At 38.4% G+C, this 22,370-nt stretch overlaps 1 protein-coding gene across 2 annotated transcripts in view; it reads right to left on the bottom strand.

The window, feature by feature from the left end:
* Positions 1–22,370, bottom strand: part of CA8 (carbonic anhydrase 8) — a 46,895-nt gene that overhangs the window by 5,574 nt on the left and 18,951 nt on the right. Inside the window, exons 4-8 of one of the 2 annotated variants that reach the window (XM_055799996.1) lie at positions 17,399–17,494; positions 14,940–15,002; positions 13,512–13,560; positions 10,770–10,882; positions 4,215–4,387 (exon numbers count right to left, since the gene is read on the bottom strand). In XM_055799996.1, coding sequence (XP_055655971.1) covers positions 4,253–4,387; positions 10,770–10,882; positions 13,512–13,560; positions 14,940–15,002; positions 17,399–17,494 — 456 coding nt within the window. In that variant the 3' untranslated portion in view covers positions 4,215–4,252. The remainder of the gene's footprint in view (positions 1–4,214; positions 4,388–10,769; positions 10,883–13,511; positions 13,561–14,939; positions 15,003–17,398; positions 17,495–22,370) is intronic. The other variant, XM_055799997.1, reaches the window with a different exon arrangement.

Genomic DNA, 22,370 nt, shown 5'->3' with positions numbered 1-22,370 from the left:
TATGTATATAAAAATCAATGCTTTTTCAGGAGTTTCTGAACGAGTCACACAAAAAATGTTCAAGAGAACTGGAGTAATGTATATAGGTACATGGAGTAGGTATAAGCCATCATCACACTTGGAGGACAATTCTTTATTTATGGATACAAAATAAATTGTGTCTGGGATATGCACTTCGGAGACAACACACTGGCAATCAAATTCTTTAGTTTATTAATTATGCCCAAGTGTAAAGTAAATTAAAGTTTATCACTTTCAAAAGAAAATACTCTTTCATTATTATTTTAGCAAGTTATTTTTTTAGAACTACCTCTTACTGCCTTCTATTAAAAGAATCTTATTGATTTCAATAATTTTTCTACCAGGCATTTATTTGACCTCCTCTTATTAAATGGGAGCAATGCTGTTTAACTATCCTATGCATGGAATCATGCTTATACACCCTGATTTATAAAGAGATGAAGATGTGTCGACATGCCATACGGAACTCAGTATCATCAGTTCAAGGTGATACTCAAGTGTTTGAAATCAGACATCCTGCACATTCACAGATTAGGCTGTTCCACTGATGTAATAGAGGAGAAAGGCATGTCTATCAATTCAGTTACATGTAAAGCAACAAGGATTAAAAAGAGGGTAATAAATCCATTGGAAACCACAAATTATGCTGTCTTCAGTGAAGAATACATGACTGAAAAAAAGTACTTATCCATTAGGTAAGGTGGCAAGCCCCAGAATAAAATAACCTGCTGGAATACTCCCAATTCACATGTTTAAAAACAGTCAGGGCTCAAATTTCCAAAAATCTAGCTTTTCATAAAGTGGAAGATTTAAGATTTTTATTATTTGATTTCTGAGTGGTAGCATTTATTGTCCCCCCTTGTGAAGCTTTGCTTCATATAACAATATGACTTAAAAATCTTTTCCCAAGATCACTTGAGATTGTCAAGAAATAGCCTGATGCCCATAGTAAGGGCTCTCAGTCAAGTATGAAGTATCAAAAAAAAAAAAATAGTGGTAACACTGAGGAAGTTACAATGTTATCCTTTCTCTGTTTTCTTTCAGAAAAGGATCTGGAGTCCTGGTAAACAAAAAGTTGAATATGAGTCAGTAATGACCCCACTTATACAAGGGTGGCCAACAGCCTCCTGGGCTGCACTAGGACAGGAGTTCCAGCAGCCTTGGCAGAGGGCCATTGTGTCAGAAAAGTCCACCTGTGTGTTTGTAATTGTAATATTCAAGACATACCAGAACTTTAAAAGAAAAGGTAATCTCTTTGAAAGGAAAAAACGCTCCCTCTTGGATCACTATGTAGATGCCACCCTGCGAACTATTACCTTCCCATCTGCTACTGAGCCTTCATAGCAATATTCAGCTGACGGTAACAGTCCCAGCTTAAGGACCATTACCCATTCCTATGAATGAGGGAAGGTGTCGTTTCTGAGGATGTCTGAGATCTGTATGAGGAGCTACTGTTCCTAAACACCTTCCTCCTGGAAAGAATTGTGTGAGGAAATCAGTACAAAGTAGGTAAGACTGTTTTCCTCCCATTCTGCCTCTGAAGAAAGGTGGTCAAAGCCACACAATTTCTTTTTACACTTCATTTTTCCAGCTCCCCAAAGACAAACTCAACAACAAGAATATATCGTGAACCTTTGATTGTTTCAGTGCTATTTGGACTGATGCATCCAAAACTTAAAAGAAGACCTGGCCAAATGACTTTCTGATAAATAATTCAATCTGGTGTAGAGCCAAGTGCCATTTCTTCTTGGGCTACACAATGCCAGGAGTCACAGTTCCCTTCTCAGTGCTTGAGAGTCCATAATTAGCATAGCCCTACAGTGAGGACCATCATTTTACATTAAAAATGCCATCATTTGGGAATTAAAACTGCAGATTATTTTGTGAAGCATGCCCAAGATAAATCTTATTATTTAAAACAAATCTTTATAAGTATTGACAAAAGTAATAAAATTTCAAACATGAAAGCAAAAGGGAAATTTTTACATTTCAATTCCAGCATTGTAAAGGAAACTCTTTCATGCTTAAAATTCAAACTCAGTGTGTCAAGTAATTTCACTGTTACAGACTCGAATTACCTGCACTGGCCTGAGGGCAATATTCACTCTCTGAGAAAAATCGTACTTTAATATTGCTATGATTTTCCCAAGTAATTTTTATGCAGAAGCCAGGATGAATTTGAAACATCCATTTCAAGATTAAAGTGACGACATTTGGTGACTGCAGAGAACCATGTAATTGAGAACTGGGCTCAGGGATGTGCCCAAAATTAAATAAGGGGTAAGAAAACAATTTTAATAAAAGGAATAATGTTTTGCTTTCTTTTCTTAATTTCTGGGATGCAGATATTAAATAGGGTTATAAAATACAAATAAATCCTTAACTTCAAAAAAAAACCTGAATGCTTATGCTGTATGGAAAGACCATTAAATTGTTGGCCACTGTCTCAGCCCATTTAATAATTTGTGTCATGTGCAGGAGGAAAGATAATCTTCCCACTCAGTTTTAATGGATCCATTTTTGGAAGCACTGAATTATCAATCTCTTTTATGGGTTATCTGCTGCCTGATCATTTGTTAACTTGATATGAAGTTGGGGGATGGACTCACAGCATGCTCTGAAGAGGTTTAACCACAACAGAGCCTGATATGAACTAAGGAGTTCCATCATTGGCCTAGACAGGGCAAGAATTTTACATACAAATAAATGTCCTTTCCCAAAAATGTTTAGCAAAAACTTTCAGCAGCATGCTTCCAGGTGAAACTCTGGATGAACTGGTTCTCCTGTGAACATATGGGTTTGAAGAAATGTGCAGAGAGAAAACCTGAAGCTTTTATATAATGGATTCTACCAGTAAAATAGGGTAATGGGAGTACCCAAGGTTGTTATTATTTAAATAAAGTTTATCGTAAGACAGTAGATGAAAAATGCTACGATATTAAAAAGTAGTAGGACTTACTAAACAAGGCAAGTGAACAGATTCATTCTTTTCTTGAAGATTTCCCAGATTAGCTGTCTTACTATTTCTGACAAGGTGGAGCCACCTCATCACAAAATCAGCCATAAATGTAGATGTCTTGACTCACTATTTTCAAGGTAACTAGTTGTCTTAAAATCATAGAATCATTTAGGTTGGATTAAGACCTTTAAGTTCAACTCCCACTGTTAGCCTAGCACTGCCAATTCTTCCACTAAACCATCTCCCTAAGTATCACATCTACATGTCTTTTAAATACCTCTGGGGAAGGTGATTCAACCACCTTCCTGGGCTTTAACTCTCATTACCAGGTTTTTTCATTCCAGTAAAACATTGATTCACTAAGTATAATGAGATTTAAAAGTAACTGTTGAGTATTGAGGGAATTTATCTTGTAACTGATAGGGGCTAGGGGAACATGACATAGCAGGTTTTAATAACTGAAGCTGGGATAATGCAGGTTCACATGTGTATTAGCTCTTAAGCACTGAATCCAATGACATCCTTAAATTCTTGCTCTGTGAGCCAATGAAGGCTGAAAACATCACTGAGGACAAGAAGCAGCAACTATTTCAATGAATGAAATATGAAAAATTAGCCATGACAGAAGTTAATTAGTTTCCTCTTGTATCTGCACTGGTTTTGCCCGAGATTCAGTCTTGCTGGGAACGAACAGCATTGTAAAGCAGGGAGAAAGGATCCAAAAAAAAAAGATCAACAGGCCTGCTTTGAGAATTATAGGCCTCCTTCCAGAACTACTACCCTTTTTTTTAACAGATAACACTATAAAGATTCAGCAATGACTGGTGTTCTAAAAACATGGAAAGAAATCAACCAGTGAAGAAAATCTACCATGTAGCCTAGACATACTGTGCTGTTTCTCACTGCATTAGCTGAAATTTAAAGCTGTAAGTAATTGTGCAAGATCCACTGCCTACTGACACCAATACGAATATTTCAATTCAGTAAATCGTATATTAGATTCCAGCCAGTAAAGAACCTAATAGTAACCAAACTATTCCAGCCACTAAAGAACCAATAGTAACCAAACTATTTTACTACAGGATAAAATAAAACAGTAATGTCAAAATTCACAGTTGTTGATACTATACAATAACATTAGCTGAAATGAACTCAATGAGTTTTCTCCTTTAACAAAAACTCCCCTATGAAAATTATTTCAATATTTTGAATTTTCTGCTAAGCTTTTACTTACTTGAATAAAGGATTATTTTTGCTGTTCTTCCTCTTCTGCTACTGAAATGCAGCCCTGATGATTCTATCGCTAAGTGGCTGAGTTGGTCTGAAGTTATCTCCTAGGATTCCATCACAGCCCTCTAAAAGTTCAGCACCTTTAACATGTGTCCTCAGTCTACGAAACTCCTCTATCTGAAAGGCAGAAAAACAGACATGAAGAAGCTGAGACACATACTTCTCTATGGAGTTATGATCAAAATCAGCCTTGTCCAGCCACTTCTGCAGCTTTGAAACTTGAGACTGTCAGGTATCATATACTAAGGTCAATATATACCATTAATAATGTTTCTAAATAGCTGTCAGCACTGTCAAAGCATTTAACATATAGAAAAATGTAAGAACTTTTATGCACATGGTTTGGCAAACAACCTTTGCTTTTTCGTAACTTCTTTTTGGATCTGTAACCTTCTTAGCCATTGCAGATTAAACCCTATGAATCACCTTTACAGTTGTGACATGAGAGTAATCACTCTGGTCTTCAAAGAAGTGCATTTCAGGAATAACTTGGTCGACAATAAATTATTTTGACTTTCATCCAGTGATTTATTTATTGCCTGAAATTTTTGCTTCATTTAAATAGAAATTATTTTCTAAACCAGGAGAATTCTGAACAGACTCAGCTTTAGAGGAAGTCTGTCGACATTTTATATGGAAAAATATGGTTTTTTCCAATCAAAACAAAATACCGCTTCAGAAGTTCTGTAGATGTAGGTGCTAAGTATACTTAGAAAACCGAATACAGTCAAAAATTAACACAAAACATTTAAATTAGTCCAAAACAAATGTATTTCTGGTTTATAGACTCTTTTTCAATTTTTTCTAAATCTAATCTGGTCTAGGGAAGAATGTGAGCAGCTTCCATCTCCATTGCTGGTATCAGCATCAAGCTCTGAGCGACAAAAAAACTAAGAAAATCAATGCATATCTCTGCAATATTACATCTTATCACTCAACAATGCCATTTTTAAGAGTCTGGTATTTAAAATAAGTAGTTACAACTACTGAAAAAATTGTGTTTGCTTTTGCTTTGGCATATTGACAAGCTACCTTAGCTGAATACAGCAAACCTACTAGAAGGCTGATCCCCTAGCCTGAGCCTTTGTACTTGTGCTGACCCTCTGATGCCTCACTACCCAGTTCAGCTGTAACATGAAACTGAAGCTACACAGAAAGCAAAACGGACCCTTAAGTATTTAATCATTTTATCATCCAAGAGATTATAGAGTTAATTTCTTCATGAAAAACACCCTATGAAGGATTATAGAGAGAATGCAAGTGTGATTGCAGAATTAAAAGAAGTGAGGTACTAAACAGCACGTAATGGCATTTTTATTCTTATACTGCCTGCAGAGAATACTTTCTTACTGCAACCTGGAAGACTACTGCCTTCACTGTTGTTTTCCACTCTACAGCAGAATTGATACAGACTTATTTATTTGATTTAGAGGCTAGCTCTGCTTTGCTTTCTTTTCCTCAAAAAAACTGTGCTTAGAAATCAACACTCAGCTTCTTGCAGCTAAGATATAAGGCAACAGCTTAAGACTCCAAAAATGAAAAGCAGAATGAACTGTAAAGCTCCTTGAAGGTGCTTTTAGAAGAAGAATCCTGTTTTGGAAGATTTTGTTTGTTTAAAGCAAGCTGAAAACAAACCCACTACAGGCTTGGAACTGAAAAAGTCTTCAGGAGTCAAGTGCTGGTAAATCACCGAATGGGTTTTGTAAAGGTAGCTTCTTTCACCATCTGCATCAACCCTGTAAAGTCTGAAATAATTGTAGTTTAGGAAGGAGCATTTTACAAGAACATGGGTTTTGTTTGATCTTTTGAGAGTAAGAGACTTCAAACAAACACAGATGAAGGAAAGGGAGAGCAGACTCTCTGCAAAGCTGACATTTGTGAGCTGTCTCCTGCTATAACTACAAATGCTCTGCCCCAATCCCACAGTGAAATCTTTCTCCAGGAGGTACTCCTCTCAAAGCAGCTTCCAGTTTCTGCAGTCAGAAAAGCAGGAGTGACCTGATCCCCATGTCTGCTCTTTGCTCTTCAGGGAAGTCAAGAATTGTAGCCCTGCTCCAAGGGGGAATCTCTTCTGAGATCACCAGGCTCCTTTTTCAGTCCTTCATACCATGGTTCAGACCACCATGACAAAGACCCTTTACACACATTGTGGTCTGCTTCACTCTTGAGAAATGCTTCTGTCAGAACAGCACACTAGCTGTGCTGACACTACTTCCCCTATTATATTTCTATGTGATAAGGCAATACTCATCATCTTTCATCTCATACGGAACCACTTACTATCTCTTCCCAACACCTCACAAGTGTGAAGTCTACCATGTGGGACTGCTGAGGAAACAGATATTTCAGTGGCACACAGCTAAGCACCCTTTGAATACTCACATACTTTCAATGGGGATAGCCACTTATAAAAGTTTTTCTCACGCCCAGAAGACACTAAGAATGACCTAGGCCGGCACACACCGAAATTCCAGATCAAATTCTAACCAGTGAAGGGGTAAATCTGCAATGTTATCGGCCACATTTCCACTGAATGAAAGAACCGAGTTTATATTTTGTAGAATTTCGCAAGAATGCTTTTACCACTTCCTTGTACTCAGATCCTGAACACTGCTTTCTTCTGTTTCACTTAAGTATTTGCTGAATAGAACACACAAAACAAAGACTTTTGTGTTTTCTACAAACACTTCTTCTATATGAGGCATAGAAGCATTATCCTTCTGCTTGAAAATTTCACAAGCTTCCATGACACCTTCCAAGAACACAGACCTGCTTCCCAGAGAACAGAATACCGTGAACCTCTCAGAGTGCTTTATTTCACAGATGACATAATTTTTGCACAATTCCCACTCCAGCTCCATACGCTAGTTACTATTTCTGTCCTTTAGGAGGTCTTGATTTTGAATGAGGTAGACAAAAGGACTAGAGACCTTGCCATTCAATACAAAACTAGTTAACTATGACAATGAGTATAGCAGAACAACAGCTCCTTGCTGCATCATTGTTTAAAATCCCTGCTCTGAGTGGCCTAGACAATGTACTTGTTGTGGGCTTCAGTGAACCACAAAACACATTATTCACAGATCTCAGTTTTTTTCAAAAGAAAGTAGAGGGAAGCACGAGGAAGTCTTTTTCAATTATTTCCTGCTCTTTGCTGGCCTAATAGGAGGGAGTTTCCTGTTTTCTCCCATTGCATTTCAGCAGTGTATGTGCATGAGTGAGATGTCTCACAAAGCAGTCAACATAGTTCTTTCTGGGCTGTATATTTCAACATAAGACAAGTGTGGATGATAAAAAAAAAAAACCAAACAAACAAACAAAAAAAAAAAAAACACCAAAAGGGGGCAGGAATATGCAAAAAGAGCACTGCAGGGTGCATCTTTCCAGACAAGCTCCTTTCCACAGAGGTCAGTAATAAAACTCCAAGAACCAGATTTGCAAAGCCTTTATTCTCCAGGGGAGAAGAGTCACCTGCACGCTTTATCCAGACTGCACAGAAAGACTCGTGAAGGAACTAGCTCTCTGATGGAATTGAAGCCTCACGTCAAAGAAAATTACTTCCATTGAGGAAAGAGCACTGGACTCCAGGAAAGCACATCCTGGTGCTGCAGTCCTGGCGTGTTCTTTTGCTACTCGTATAACCAACGCACTCAGATCCCAGCTGCTTAAGTGAGATGCATATGGAGACGAAATCTCCTCTCACTTAACACTGACTTAGATCAGTAGCAAATCAACTCATCAGTTGAACTTTACTGGCTATAAATGACTTCAGGAGAAACAGAAAAAGGTGTTCTACTTAGAAATGGCCAGCCTGTTATGCCTACGACAAATTAGTTGCTTCTCCATTGTTTCAAAATAAGCAAATCTAAAAATATATAGATGTAACCACAAACTAGAATTGCAATTTTATTCATTTTTCCCCTTATGATTCACAGTTTGTTAATCAATATTGCTATGTTAATTACAGAAAATGAGAACGTGAATAAGCATCTTGTCTCAAATATATTAACTAGCTTCATCAGAGGAAGGCAATAAAACCTATTGTATATCAGACTTGTTGTAACTTATTGTTACTTGTTGACTACTTACTGACACTCAGAAGTTGATTATTTTATGGCCTGAAAAATGAAAATAGAAAGCCTTGAATTTGTCTCTTACAGGCTATAACCACAGATGCTACTAGTTTATCACTTGAAGTTCCATATGCTGTGTTCATTAGTATCCCACAGAAGAAAATTCTGTGAGTTAATGACACATGTTAAAATAATGTATTTAAATCCATCAGAAATGAATTTGCACTGAAATCTACGCTTTAACACTACAAGCAGGCTTAATAAAATTAAATGCCTTTACCAGCCTTCCATGGATGATTCAGAATGGTCTATGCTATACCACATCCTCTTATTTTCCAAAGACAAATCATTTCTCTCCACATTTCTCTCCTTAAACAGAATCTCATAGGCACTCATGCCCACATGCACAAAGAGGCCAGATACTTAATTGCAGCCAAAATGCCAATTACACGTTAAAAACTTGGATGTCTAGGCTATAGCAAAATATTCTGGCACCTCCAAAATCTTATCTGGGGCATTCTGGAAAACTCCCTGTCCTTTTGAGTTCAGAATCTCAGATTCACCATCTCTCATTTACCTCTCCCCGTATTTATTCCCAACTGACACCTGAAAGCAGTATGTGATGCAAGTAAAATAGTTATCCCACCTTGGCAAAAGTCCTTCATGTTCTTCGTAAGTCTTTTATGCACAACCTTGCCTTTAATGCTGCTGCATTCGTAACTACCAGTGAGGACTTTTTTTCTAATTGATGCTGATCTACAACAAGTACCAAGTATCATACCTGGCCTAAGTCCATTCCAGTCTCTCACTCTGCTGCAGTGCCGCATCTCACCTGCATACTGTGTCAAAGGCAGGGAAAAAGCCCCTCCATGTCCTGTGCATGTCCTTCATCACTGCAATGTTCTTGTTGGATTTGGTTTATACCAATCAAAGTAACGCAGCAACTCAAACCAGCTACCCTTCACCTACAGAAGGCCATGGTGATGAATCACACTCCTATCCCTAGGCACTATGGGTCACATTTTTCCCCAGGCACACTATTCTCTTCCGGAGACTTATCCCTGTCACATCACATTCCAACATCTTGTTTGCTATGGTAAATGAGTTTTAATGTTAACTAAAGTTGCATTTCTCTGCTTTTTCTTCTTCTTTCATTCACCCTCTCACTGTCTCCCACCGCATACGGATGGCTTTGTACATTGACTGGATTAAAAGGGAATAGACACTATGAAATCTGCAACTAGCACAAAATAACATATCCTACAATGTCTCAGTGTAATAGCTATGGTCTTTATACTGCTGATTAAGTCCTCTTACCTATCTATATCACATCTGGACAATTAGCTGCCAAGTTACAAAATGCACTCTGTCTTTAAAAGTTATTCTGAAACTAATAATGCCAGCAGAGATCTGTTTCCATTTACTCAGCAGTAAGCAGCCATGAGATCTGTCATTTCGTAAGTAAATACCAGATTCATGATGGGATACATTTAAGTTGCAGCTACCATAGAAATAACTTTATTGGGAGTTATTGCTTTTAAAATATGATTAGAACTAGAATTCAGTTTTCATATGAAAAGAAATACTGCCAACTTCAAATTGTTAAAACTGTTCAAATACTGTGCTGGGATTACTAGAAAAATGTTAGATTATTAAAGCTGAAATAATTTAAACCTGAATTTATCACCTTTTATACTTTTTTCCCTTCTGTCTGCACGTGCTTCAGAGCAGGCAATGAAAATTAACACATTCACCTTCAAGGATTCTAGATAGTTTCACTTAAATTAAACCCGTATTCCTCCAGCTGGGTTTTACAGACTGTGGGAGGATACTCATCAGGAGTTTTCATTGTTTTCACAGATTTGCAATGTTTTCCATGGAAACGCTCACATGACTGTTAGATATAATTAAAAAAAAAAATCACCTTACAATAGATAGCTGTGAAATCAAATTTAAATAGGTAGTTTCTATTTGACATTATAAAATACTTAAAAAAGAGCAAGGTAAGTTAAATATAGTTCAATGCCATCTAGGTAGTCTGTATTATGTTAACATTTTTCATTCTCCAGGACATAGTGTCTCCCTGTGCTTTTTTGTTCCTTTAACATCAAAAAGCAGTGATATTTGAAAGCTTACAATTACAAAGAAATGAATTTCTTTTGCCCATTGACTTCTTTCTTTCTTTTTCTTTCACTTAAATAAAGAATTATTTTAAATGCAGATGATAAATGATAACAAGGTTTTTCATCTCTGACCTTTGCATTGCTTTCAGTGACTCAAAAGGCTTAACCTTTACTTGAAAAGCCATGTACTGATCTAATGGGATCTTCAAGGAGAACAGATATAATGTCCTGATATATGTATTTGCACGCTATAACCTTTAGCTCATAACCATATTCCAAGGTCACTTTAAGCACAGCTGTTACCTGCACTTGGGACACAGTCAAAGGATAACGGAATAATATCCAGGTGACACCTTCACTGCAGGGTGGAATGGTTAGAGAGCCCTCATACACCCAGTAGTCACGCAACAGAGGATCTGAAATGAAAAGGAATGTGGAATTTTAATTGCATTAAGGAAAATAATTGTGGTCTTCAATTAAGACAGCTTATGATAGCCACGGGCTTGCTGATATGATGAAGTTAATATGCAGTAAGCTAAGGTGTGAATTTATAACCTGCCAAGCACTGGTCACGACTTTCTTATGGGAACATACACGAGCTTCTGGTCATTATATTACAGTAACTTCCCCCTGTAGATGAGTCTTTTAAAGTTGAAAATACCACTTTATAGCTGTGAAAAATAACATATGCACAACTCCTTAAACTAACACAGAAAATAAATAATATGGTGGGAGAGAACTCCTGTTAGTATCAGAAGCTACAAGAGACATCCCATATTGAAGGCAGAGGAGCTGCTGTAATCAAATTTTAACCAACTTTTAGATTTAGGGTACGTCTCAAGGATTAATTTATTTTCATTTTTTAGAAAAATTCATTGAAAACAGCTCAAGCCAAACTCTTCAGTTCTCAAGTCTGGTGACGTGTTTTTTGAGATGCACTGGTGCCTCCTAGCTTTGGAAAAGTGGGTTGAATTTCACAGGAGAAAAAAAATCAAAGTTTATTTAAAAGTAAACTTCTTCGTAAGTTTATAAACTAATAGGTTTATGAATAACTGTTAGAATAAACAGTTGTCTCTCAAGAAAATGTACAATGGTTTGTCCAAGCAGAGTTTTTTTAACTCTACATACAACACACTTTATTTTAATTATTTTAATTCCTCAAAGATTCCAGTCACACCACACTTCGTAAAGTGAGACTACACAGGGCTTTCATTTACTGCTGTAGGCCATACTCACAAACGACTTCCTGACACAGCTTGAGAAGTACAGAGAGGAAACTGCCTGACTATAAAAGAGGGAACAAGAAACAAACCTAGAGAGGAACTGGAGACAATGAGTGGTTAATCATGGCAGGGAGAACTAGGGGGAAAGTTGTGACTAGCATGACAAGGACAGAATGGGAGACTGGAAACAAGTAAACTTGCTTGGCTGACCTAACCTGTTACTTCTATTTCACTACTAGCTCAGAGGAATATCAGTAGAATTAAATCTTGCTAATAAAGCCTGTGATTGTCAGTGAATGGATTTTGTCTTGTTGGTGTAACTTTCTTTCTCAGTTAGGGAATTACATAGCAAATCCATTGAAAGCAAGTTGCATTATCAAACACTCAAAAGTTAAGAACTGCAAGAATTAATTCAGCCTGTCCTGTGCATGCATGCATTGTGATCCTGTCTTGTTACATGATTATGTATGTCTTTTCTAGAGAACTTCTCATCATTTACTTGCAAAGTAATGATTTCATTTTGAAAAGCATCCAATAACATTTGGATTTCTTAGCACAATGTGTGGCCCTTGGTCTTCTTTTTCCCATGCTATTCAAATCCTTCTTGTTAGGAAGGACCACTTTTTCTCATTTTTTCCTATTTCTAATGCACTCATTCCTTCAGTGTCAGAGTGCTTCACAGACATGAATTAAGTTCTCCTTCCAGCAACCCAGTGTGGTGAGGAAGGATACATTAACCCCACATTTTAAAGCTGGGGAGCTGAGGCACAGAGAAGTTAAGGTCAAATGCATCTATTCATTTGAGGTGTTTGATACGAGATGCTTAGAACCTGATTTCTCAGAGTGGTTAACTTTCTATAGCACTTAATGCAGTCAGAGCACTGCTCCCATTGACTTCAGTTGGAGGTGTAAGCACTCAGCACTTCTGCAAATCAGACCCCATGATCTCAAGTCGGGCACCTAGAAAATGAGGAACACACAGTTAGAGATGACTTATGAAAATTTTGGGGTTTGTGACTTGATCAGCATCAAACAGGAACTGTGAGGCAGGGGTCCTGTAAAAAATAACTTATGGTCACAAAGTTAAAAGATGTTTAATAATGCATATGCATGAAGGGGCACAGGCGGCCTTAATTCCTGCAATTCCTAATTGTTGAGCACTTGACTTTGCAACCTAAACAATATTCTTTTGATGTAACTAATATAGTTTAATGTAGACCTGGATTACTTTGGAAAATTAGAGCTCTTGCCACTATGAAATGGAATTTAGCTCAGCAGGATTCCTTGCAGAAACATCTGTCTTGCAGAAATGCATTTTTTTAAGTCACATTTTTTTTCAAGACAAGGTAGAGGAAGTGGTTGTTCTTTTAGCTATATGAATTAGAATCTGCCTCCCTTTGTCACTACTCCTATGTATGCTATACATATAACTGTCATTGCATTATGGTATTGTCTTTTGATGCTGCCAAAATGCTACCGTGGTATGTGGGTAACCTTATGCTTCGTATTTTATGCCAAAGTAGAGAAAGGAGTACACACAGCTCCCTCTCTAAGTAGGATGATAAATAATCAAGAAAACTAGCCACAGCGCTGCCAGCAGTGCATGGACCACAGTATCACATCCCACTCACAGGACGAAGGTAAGTTCCAAAGAGACTTCTTCATCCCTACCCCTGTTAGCACCACTAGGTGCAAAAATGCATTAACACCTTACAGGACTCGCTCTCCGGCTTGCAATTAGGCTATGCTTTAGATCAAGATTGTCTCAGCCTCTGCAATTAGCTAGTAATCCACACACACAAAAGAAAGCAAAGGCACCTACCTGGTAATAAAGAGTTGGGATTAAAACAGGGTATTGTTTTGGACTTTCCCTGAAAAAATGAATACAAATCAATCTCATCTCTAGTTTCTTATTAAAATGCTGATGAATGGAGAGGTAAAATACACTGTGTGTTCTTGTAACACTAAGCCTTGAATTTCTGCACAAATCAACCTCATTAATAGCCCCCATTTAATGATCATTGCATTTGTTCTTGCAGCTACACAAACATGTTTTTTTTATTGTATTTTATATTTTACTTCTCAGGTTATCTCAGCAATTTGTCAACTTTCTGCCTTTAGTACCTGGGCTCCTTCCAGGTCCCAGCCTTGAAATTCTCTACATGAAATTCACAGGTTCCATACAAAAGGAGTTTGAAAAACAAGGGCCAAAGTGAGCTTTTCCTTGGCTGACATGGATAACAGTTAATAAATAAAGCCAGTTCCACACATTTAATGCAATAAAATTTCATGAATGCCAAAAGTATGTTCGATGCTGACCCTGTGAAAGTCATTGGCATAACATACATACTGACAAGGCCTTTCATGACCTTCCTCTACTTGGCTGTCCTTTCAGTAATGAAACTGTATACAGAGTTCCATACACTATTTTTTCTCCGACACCTTCATAAACAATGAGTATTGGTAATATTAAAACATCATGACTGAAGTTTACCATATATTATTTGACTAAAAGGATATTTTCAGTTCCCTTCTAATAACAGCTTCTAATTTTTCTATGCTTCAGCATCCACTGAAGTGAATGGCTAATCTCTCCAGACCAATACAGAACATCCCATTAATACATCTCAAAATCCTTTAAAATCAAAAATAAGTATGATTATTTCTATGTTACAGACGGAGACCATGAAGCAGAGAGATGGAAGTAACTTGCCCAAGGTCACTTAAGATAGTATCAACATTCTGGAGAGCACTCCTATCTCCTCAGTCCTACTAGGTTATTATCCACCCTTCAGGATCCCCACACATAATCCACCCGACAAGACAGCATTATGGATTTGCCAGTTTCCCACTGCAAGTTACTATGGGAACTCAGTTCACCTCTTTTTTTCCTCTACAAATTAAAACCAGATAAGTCTGGAGATACTGCGGCCAGTGTTCACTAAGCATACTGCAGTACTTGCATTCACACTGACTTAATGATAATCACTGAAAACGTAGTATTTGCAATCAGCTATCGGTACAGGAGATCAGATTTTGCGGCCACCAGAAAAGGAAGTAACTACAGCAACTGTATGTTATCTGAATACTGTAAAATGTTGAGGTTCTGGTGTAAGGCCACCAAATGATGGTTTTCACATATGGTTTACTACAGACATATCCAAAACCCTTCTCTTGGCTTCATACAGACCCATCTCTCACTTCCTCTCTCTGGTCAGTGAAGGAAGCATTTCTTCAGGCAATGCCTTACCTTGTACTGGATGTCCTGGAGAATTTCAGTTACAGCCTTTAGGCCTACATGCTCTTTTCCTATCTGAAATACAGCAAGCAAAGGCGAGTTTCAGTATTTTTCTATTTCAGAAACTGTGAGGCAAGATAGAGGGCAACCAGAACAGTAAGTTCCGTAGCCGTTTTTAATTAATCTACACAACCTTATGTTAACCAAATACAAACATGGCAATTCTAAACAATTAAATCACTAGAAAGCCATCAGTCAAAAGTAAAAAAGGTGCAAATAACTTTAAAACAGAGATAGACACTCACAGAACAAGAGTCACAGTTAAGTCTGGTAAGTTTTTACTAACCCCGTTTTGCAGCATATACTGCATATGGAGTCCAAATCATGCAGCACAATGACATAAAAAAGCCAAGGATACAGTTTGTCCTTACCAGTTGTTGTCAGAAAATTACACAGAAAGGAACAGAGTAAACAAGCACAACAGACACTTTTTGAATTTGTTCCCACAATGCTACAAATCTGGCTCAAGGTATCTCTGAAGCTCAGAAGAGTTTTTCCCTGCCTGCAGAAAGCAGAATGGCAGTTCCCCTCCCTCACGGTGTCTCTGGAAGCAAAAGTCAGGCTTCCAGCAGCCTGCTGCAACACTGCCCTTACTGAACACTTTTGAGGCACAGAAGATGGGGCTTCCAAAAGAAATTCACTGTTTACATAACAGATTCATATTTTCTATGAACATTGTTCACTCTGCACACTGATTTCAGCTGCTCCTGATCTGAATCACCCATTCTAGGACCCTACCTTTTACCTTCAGAACACCACTGTCAAAACAGGAAGACTCAGAACAGCCTTCCACTTGATTTCTTTGCCAACGTGCACACGTACAATGTGAGGAACAAAGTGGACATGAGTGAGAATGGGAGAGCTAGACCATGAAAAATTTGTTTACTTTTTGTTTCTCTTGGAATGGAATGGCACAGTTGTCACTGGAAGGAAACAACCAAATGTCAGCAAAAGGTACTTTGTTATTTCTAGAAATTTAAGATGATTTCCTTTTGTTTCAAAATGGGATTTCAATTTAAAACTTTCAAAGCGCATAAAAGATAGAGAAATAACTTCAAATATGCTGTCTCTAAATTAATAATCACCAAGGGTTTTCGCTTAAACCAGTGAAAATATTTTCACTGATCTTAAAAATGTGTTTGAGAACTGTGGTGCAAAACTTTTGTATTTCCATGCCTTTAACGGGGCGGGGGGAGCAAATTCCTCTCCCTCTTCCTTTAATAAACAGCATAAATACTACTTTTCCTTGGTCAGTTGTAACTATATGATGCCTTTCTCAGCTAATGAAAAAGCCCTTTGGTATGCTTAAGAGCTCTGGTGAAGGTGAGAGACCAGAAATGGAAAACTTATAAGAACTTATATATAACTTTCTAACTAACTCGAAGGTTACCTCTGCTGGAATTAGAAGGTGACTTACATAAGCAATTATCACACAGCCCTCTAGGATACAAAACTGAAGACTTTCTAACTTCCATTTTTAGCAGTTCTATCTGAGTGCTGGAGCTGTAACCAATGTACCTTTAAATTCAAACAGAGGTAAAGCTCAAAGGCACTCATAAACTCGTTATGAAATATGACAAATTAATAATATCACTGTGAAAGAAAAACCATTTGATCTAAGCATGAACTCTAAACCTCTTCCTCCAAACCCATTTAAATAAAACAGCTTGCCATTTCTCATGAGGAGGATGAGAATTTCGTGTTTGAGGACTAAAACTGAAAATCTTTTTTATAGAGTGTAGCCCTTGGAAAACCTTCAACAGCAATTAGATTATGGGGCTAACTTCCCAGCTTGCATTACACCTTGCCAGGAAGCTTTAAGCCTCTTCATTGCAGGCTTTTCTGAGGGTCTATGGCAAGACTTGTAACACTCAGTCTGGCATCTCTGAAAAAGCTAATATGACCCCACCTCACATTTGTCCTGTATGAAGAAACACACTTATCCCTGTGTTCAGAAAAGTACAATTCTACTACCAGTTTTTGGCTGTGCCAATGGGATAGTAGGCTTTTATTTTTCCTCTTTCCTCCTCTCCTCTGTATATTTCCTCAACCCCTGAAGAGCAGGCCTGGCCAGGAATGGAGAAAAACACCGTACAGAGATAGTGAAGTGCTTGGACCTCCTGACAGCCCTCATGAGAAATGGAGATTGGATGTCTGCTTATAGCCAGAGTCACAGAGAGATGGCCAACTATCCCCTTCTTTAACTAACATACCTCAAATATCCTGTTTGAACAAAAATTACTTAACACATACACAGAAAAGATGACTGAGAAGTATGTTTTGAATAGAATACCAGCAGTCATACGTTGTTTTATTTAATGAAATCATCAAAAAATAAAGAAAATGGAAAGGAACTCATTTCCTCAGACAAATGATAGAGCATGGTAATAAGTGCAACACAGGAAACTTACCTGCACAAACAAAGCAATAATAGCTATGCCGTGCTTCTTCCCTACTGCCTCATCAATGCTGCTGTACAGTGTGGAGTTCCAGTGCATTAGATGAAGCTAAAACAAAGCAGTGCAAATAGACCAATAGAGAAATACGTTTTGTAATAAAAAAACACCAGCAGTTAATGTCAATTAATAAAGCCTCAGCGCGCGTGTGTGTGTGTGCGCGCGCGCGCGCGCGCGTAAGAGAATATATGTATGTGCATGCCTATGGGTGTGCATGTAAGTGCATTCCTATTGTAAACATCAGGAAACTCAAGAGAAAAAAAAAATCAGCTGTAGAGGAAGTGATGCATAGCCAGTTCCCAAGCATCTACAATCAAGGTGTGAATAACCGTGCTAGTAATGCTAAGGATGATTTACCAAATCCCTCACTTTGAAACTGCAATAATATCAGCTAATGAAACCCACCAACACTGCCTCTCAACCAGCCACCTCTCTTCCAAGGCAGGAGTATGATTATGGACATAGGCTGTCCAAACACACGTCTGACTGGCTGACTGTACTATCTTAATGTCACTTGTCTCACATATCACCTCCCAAGATGAGTCACTCAAATGTCAGTAGTAAGAGTAGAAATTATTTCAGGAAAGGTTAAACATAGAGAAAGTCCAGCAGAGAAAAGTGGCTGGAGGATCACCTTAGGGACAGCAGCGAAAGGGATGCTAAAGAGTAAAATATGAGCCCCCAGTTGCCTTCTTCCAGAAGGTAGCAGGGCCCGTAGGAGTTAATGCGTGGATATACATCAGGCAGCAGACACTGGATAGTAAACACAAAGTCTGTTCTGGTGAGGTGTCATAGCATGATTTCAGCAGTGGCGTTTGAGAAAAGTACTGGAAGAAAGACCAGCAGGTTGCTGGAAAGGAAGGGAGGGGACGGAGGGGAAGGAGGAGGGTGGGAAGGGAGATGGGGGCAAGAGGGGAAAGAGAAAAGTGTTGGAAAACAGACTGAGGGAAAGAGAGAGAGAAAGGGAGGGAGGGACAGCACTATCTCCTGAGAGGTAATATGCATTTCAAACATGCGTTTTTCCAGCACTAATGCTAAAATGTAATCTCTGTGGCTGGGTCTGATAACATTGCAGAGCTTCAACATCCTAAGCACAGCTGCTTTGAAGTTTATCTGCCAACAACTTTTTCACATTCCACATAGATAAACCAGCTAAAAAATACAAACTCTTAGATTTAATTCCTGTTGTAAAATAATGATCAATGTTTTGCTCCATCATGTGCCTAAGAAGTTAAAATGTCACCCTGTTATCTAATATTGTTTCCACCTTCAGCAAAATCAGTTTTTAAAACAGATAGTGTGTCTTCCTATTTTGTGTTTTATTTCTGCACAGTAACAGCCTCTGTGAAATGCTTACTGCCCCTTAGACAATAGGACTTCACTTGGGCATCTCAGCATTTCAGAATACCAGTTCCTCAAGCACTCACTCTCCCCTTATTTACTCTCCAATGGGAATTTTGGGCACCCTTCTTGATGACTGTCACTGCAAAATTCAATACAAAATTTTAAATGAACACATTTAAAATTTAATTAAATTCCAAACTGTCATACAAATAATTCCATTCATAATGATCAAAGGCATCTGCTGATGAACACGAAACATTTTTCTTAAAAAATATAATAATTCATTTACACATGAGAACACTAATACAAACATATTTGCCCACGGCTACAAAACTTCTAGACATACAAATGCTCTCTGTTAGAACTAAGCTATTTATTGCCCATGGATTTACTTGGTGTCATGTATTTTTTTCATCTATACAAAGCTTCATTACACATTTCATTTGCCTTCGGCTTTTAAAGGAACAAACCCACAGGATCAAATAATGAGATTTCATTCTCCAACACTCACATTAGCAGACACAGAACTACCATCGCCCAAGAAGATGAAGCCAAAGCACTGCATTTTCCGACAGGAGCCTGGCTTTTGCATCAGCTACCCACTAGAGGGGGCGCATGCAATCCCACGAGCCTCACCAAAATCCTAACGTTAAGAAGGAAACACGAAAGAAAAAGGGTGGGCTGAATGCAGTCGGGACGGCAACGTCCCTGGTGCAGCGAGAACAGTGCTGCATGCCACTGCAGCTTGGCTGAAGTGTCAAAGCAAGCTTGTCCTTTGGTGCTTGGACGAATAACGCTGAGGGCAATTGCCGAATGTAAAGAGACCATGCCTTTGACTGTGTCAGCAGGCAGGTCTTGGCTAAAGCTGCCATGGCATTCAGTCTGTTACATTCCCTTGGAGGTGAAGTCTAATCTGAGATTTGTCTGCATTCTGAAAACAGTGGGGTTTTTTCTGAAGATTTGAAAGGGAAATGCTGAGCCTCAGCAAGAGGAAAATGAGCAAGCGCTTCAGACTGTACCAGCAATGACCCCAGTTTATCCAGAAACAGACTGTTGTCCTGTCTTAGGCAGCAGGCTTATCAGGGCACAGACTTTCTTATGATAAGGCTATATGTACCAGTTAGAAAAATTACATCAAAACCTATGTGTAATACTATAAAACATTAAGAGGTCTAGAATTAGTCTGTGCAGCAGCATAAACAGCCTAACGGGAAAATGTGCTGCGAAATACACTTAGTTGCTGCAGAAAAGTGGGGGACCACAGTGCAAGAAGCCCTGCAGCTGGAACTGCTTTCCAAGGAACATACCTACTGGCCAGCACCTCTTCCCACATCTCCAGAGGACATGGGAAGAGTAAGTTAAGTATTAGCTAAGCATTTTAAGAGTATCTTTAGGTTCCAGAACTTCTTCCTTTCCACCAGCTCAGCAGAGGTCAGGATAGTCTACTAAAAAAACAAACCATAACACAAAGACAAAAAAGGGATGTACTTAAAGCTAAGGTTGACACCGCTATGCTAGGTTCAGGTTTAGTAATCAACAGTACTGAAAAAAGGTACTGAAAGAGGCAGTCAGCACTTTCTGGTCCAAAGGTTTCTGTAACTTTGAGTTTCTGCTCAAGGATGCTTAAAATACATAGTAGGCTTCTTGAAACAAGAATCATCATTTTGTACTGGGCTGTTAAAGCCCAAGGTAGACCAAACTTCTGGTCTGTCTTTAAGATGCTACTGTGTTACTTTCTTAGAGGTGGTGATAATTACAGTGCATTAGTAATCTACTTTTTACACAGCAGGTTGTAAACCTGCCGTCATAAACACTGTCATGCCAAGTAGTATCAGCAGGTTCATAAATGGATTGTACAAATTATGGAAAAGTCCAAAAACAAACACTAAAGAGAAAAGGTAGAGATGCTGCCTCTAGCACTCCTACTCCCATGACGGTAGATGACTGGGGAGCTCAACAAAAAGTGGTCAGGCTTATGCACTCTCCCTATAAAGCATCCTTTACTGACACTGCTAAAGACAGCATACGGGATGGCCGCTGGCTTGATCCAGCAACATATCTATTATGTTCCCATGTTCTGAATCAAGACGGTATTCAGAATAGCTATTCATAGAAAAGGCTCTGTCATTAGGTATTCACACACTGAAATTAGACATGCAGCTTAATGGAAAATAATGATTAATAATGTAGTATTTCCTAACAACAGGCCAGCAGGCCTCACATCTTTTGCCCTAACTCTTATAAGCCTGTGCATGCACAGTGAAACATATAAAGAGATGTCAACATGCACTTAAATAAATGGAAGTCAAATCAAATCAATTCTTCTAGAGCAGGAAAAATGCAGGTCACATGGGAGCTGGGTAAGTACATGAAAAAGTGATTCAGGAAGGGAAATACTAACAAGGAAGTAGTAAGTCCTGAGTACAGAAAATTGTTGCTTTCAAATTGTGTCTTATCCTGTGTATTTGTGTGGTTCTCTGGAGCTGTTCTGCCTTCTGTTGGCTCTTTTTCTGTTTGTAATGTGACATCAGATGAAAACATCAGATAACAGTTTTTTTAAAAAAAAAGATGGCAAAAGTCTACAAACATTATGGAATTTGAACTCTAGAGAGTACATTCCACAGACAGCATGGCCTGTAGCTCTTGTCAATATTTATGGCAATGACATACGCACAGAGGAAAGACCCCAGTGCTTTTACAAATCTTGAAACTGTCAACATAATGTCATGCCCATGCACACTGACAACTTCATAGCCATGCGTCTGTACCTTACAAGCAGCAATAGCCAGACAGGCTTATTAGATTAATGCTCTGTATTTTGCTAACCTTCAGTTTTATGTTATTTTGAGACAGCAATATAAAAAGTGCATACTCACAAGGGGTGCCAGTTTCCAGTATGAACATAACCATGTGGGGTTCTTTAAATAATCAGCTGCAACCTATTGGCAGCTTACCATTGTGTGGTTTTCATCCAGAGTACACACAAGCTGCACCTGCCTGTATGGCAGGAGAGGCTCTGCTCAACTTGATAGCTAATGTTTTGGTACTCGGCAGTTATGACAGTTCTAATACAACCAAAATGAGTCAGCTATGTTGTTACCGATTATCAGTGCCTGGCTCAGCACTCCAGAGAGTCTGTTTTTACAAAATAATCAGAAAGCTATGAGAAACTCCTTAGCACTCAAAAAATACATTTTTCTCTTGTATAAAAAAATAATTTGGGGCCTTTTAACACTCCATCTGTAAAACAAAGAATTGTAGCAGTGAATTCCTTAAAATCAGATAAACTGAAAACTCATGAAGGCAAATGATAATAAAGGCTGATAAAGTTGATTCGTACTCTGAACAGCTGGAAAGACTCTCCTTCACAGGAAAGCTTAAGAAATTACTCCAGGTAGCAGAGCAAACCCCACAGATGGAACAAATTCTGAGAATCTTCTCAATTTTCATACAGTCCCCGCTCAACCAGGAAACTACCTATCCCCGTCCTAATTTCCTTGCTTATGAAAAGCTAATGCTGACACTTTCAAGGGGCCTGCCTCAAATCAAGACTTTCTCAAAACTGAGCAAGGACCTGAGATTC

The sequence above is a fragment of the Falco peregrinus genome, chromosome 3, assembly GCF_023634155.1.
Source record: "Falco peregrinus isolate bFalPer1 chromosome 3, bFalPer1.pri, whole genome shotgun sequence".
In the NCBI taxonomy this organism is placed as follows: Eukaryota; Metazoa; Chordata; class Aves; order Falconiformes; family Falconidae; genus Falco; species Falco peregrinus.
The sequence above is the reverse complement of the archived record's forward strand: the minus strand, read 5'-3'. Positions and strand labels throughout refer to the sequence as shown.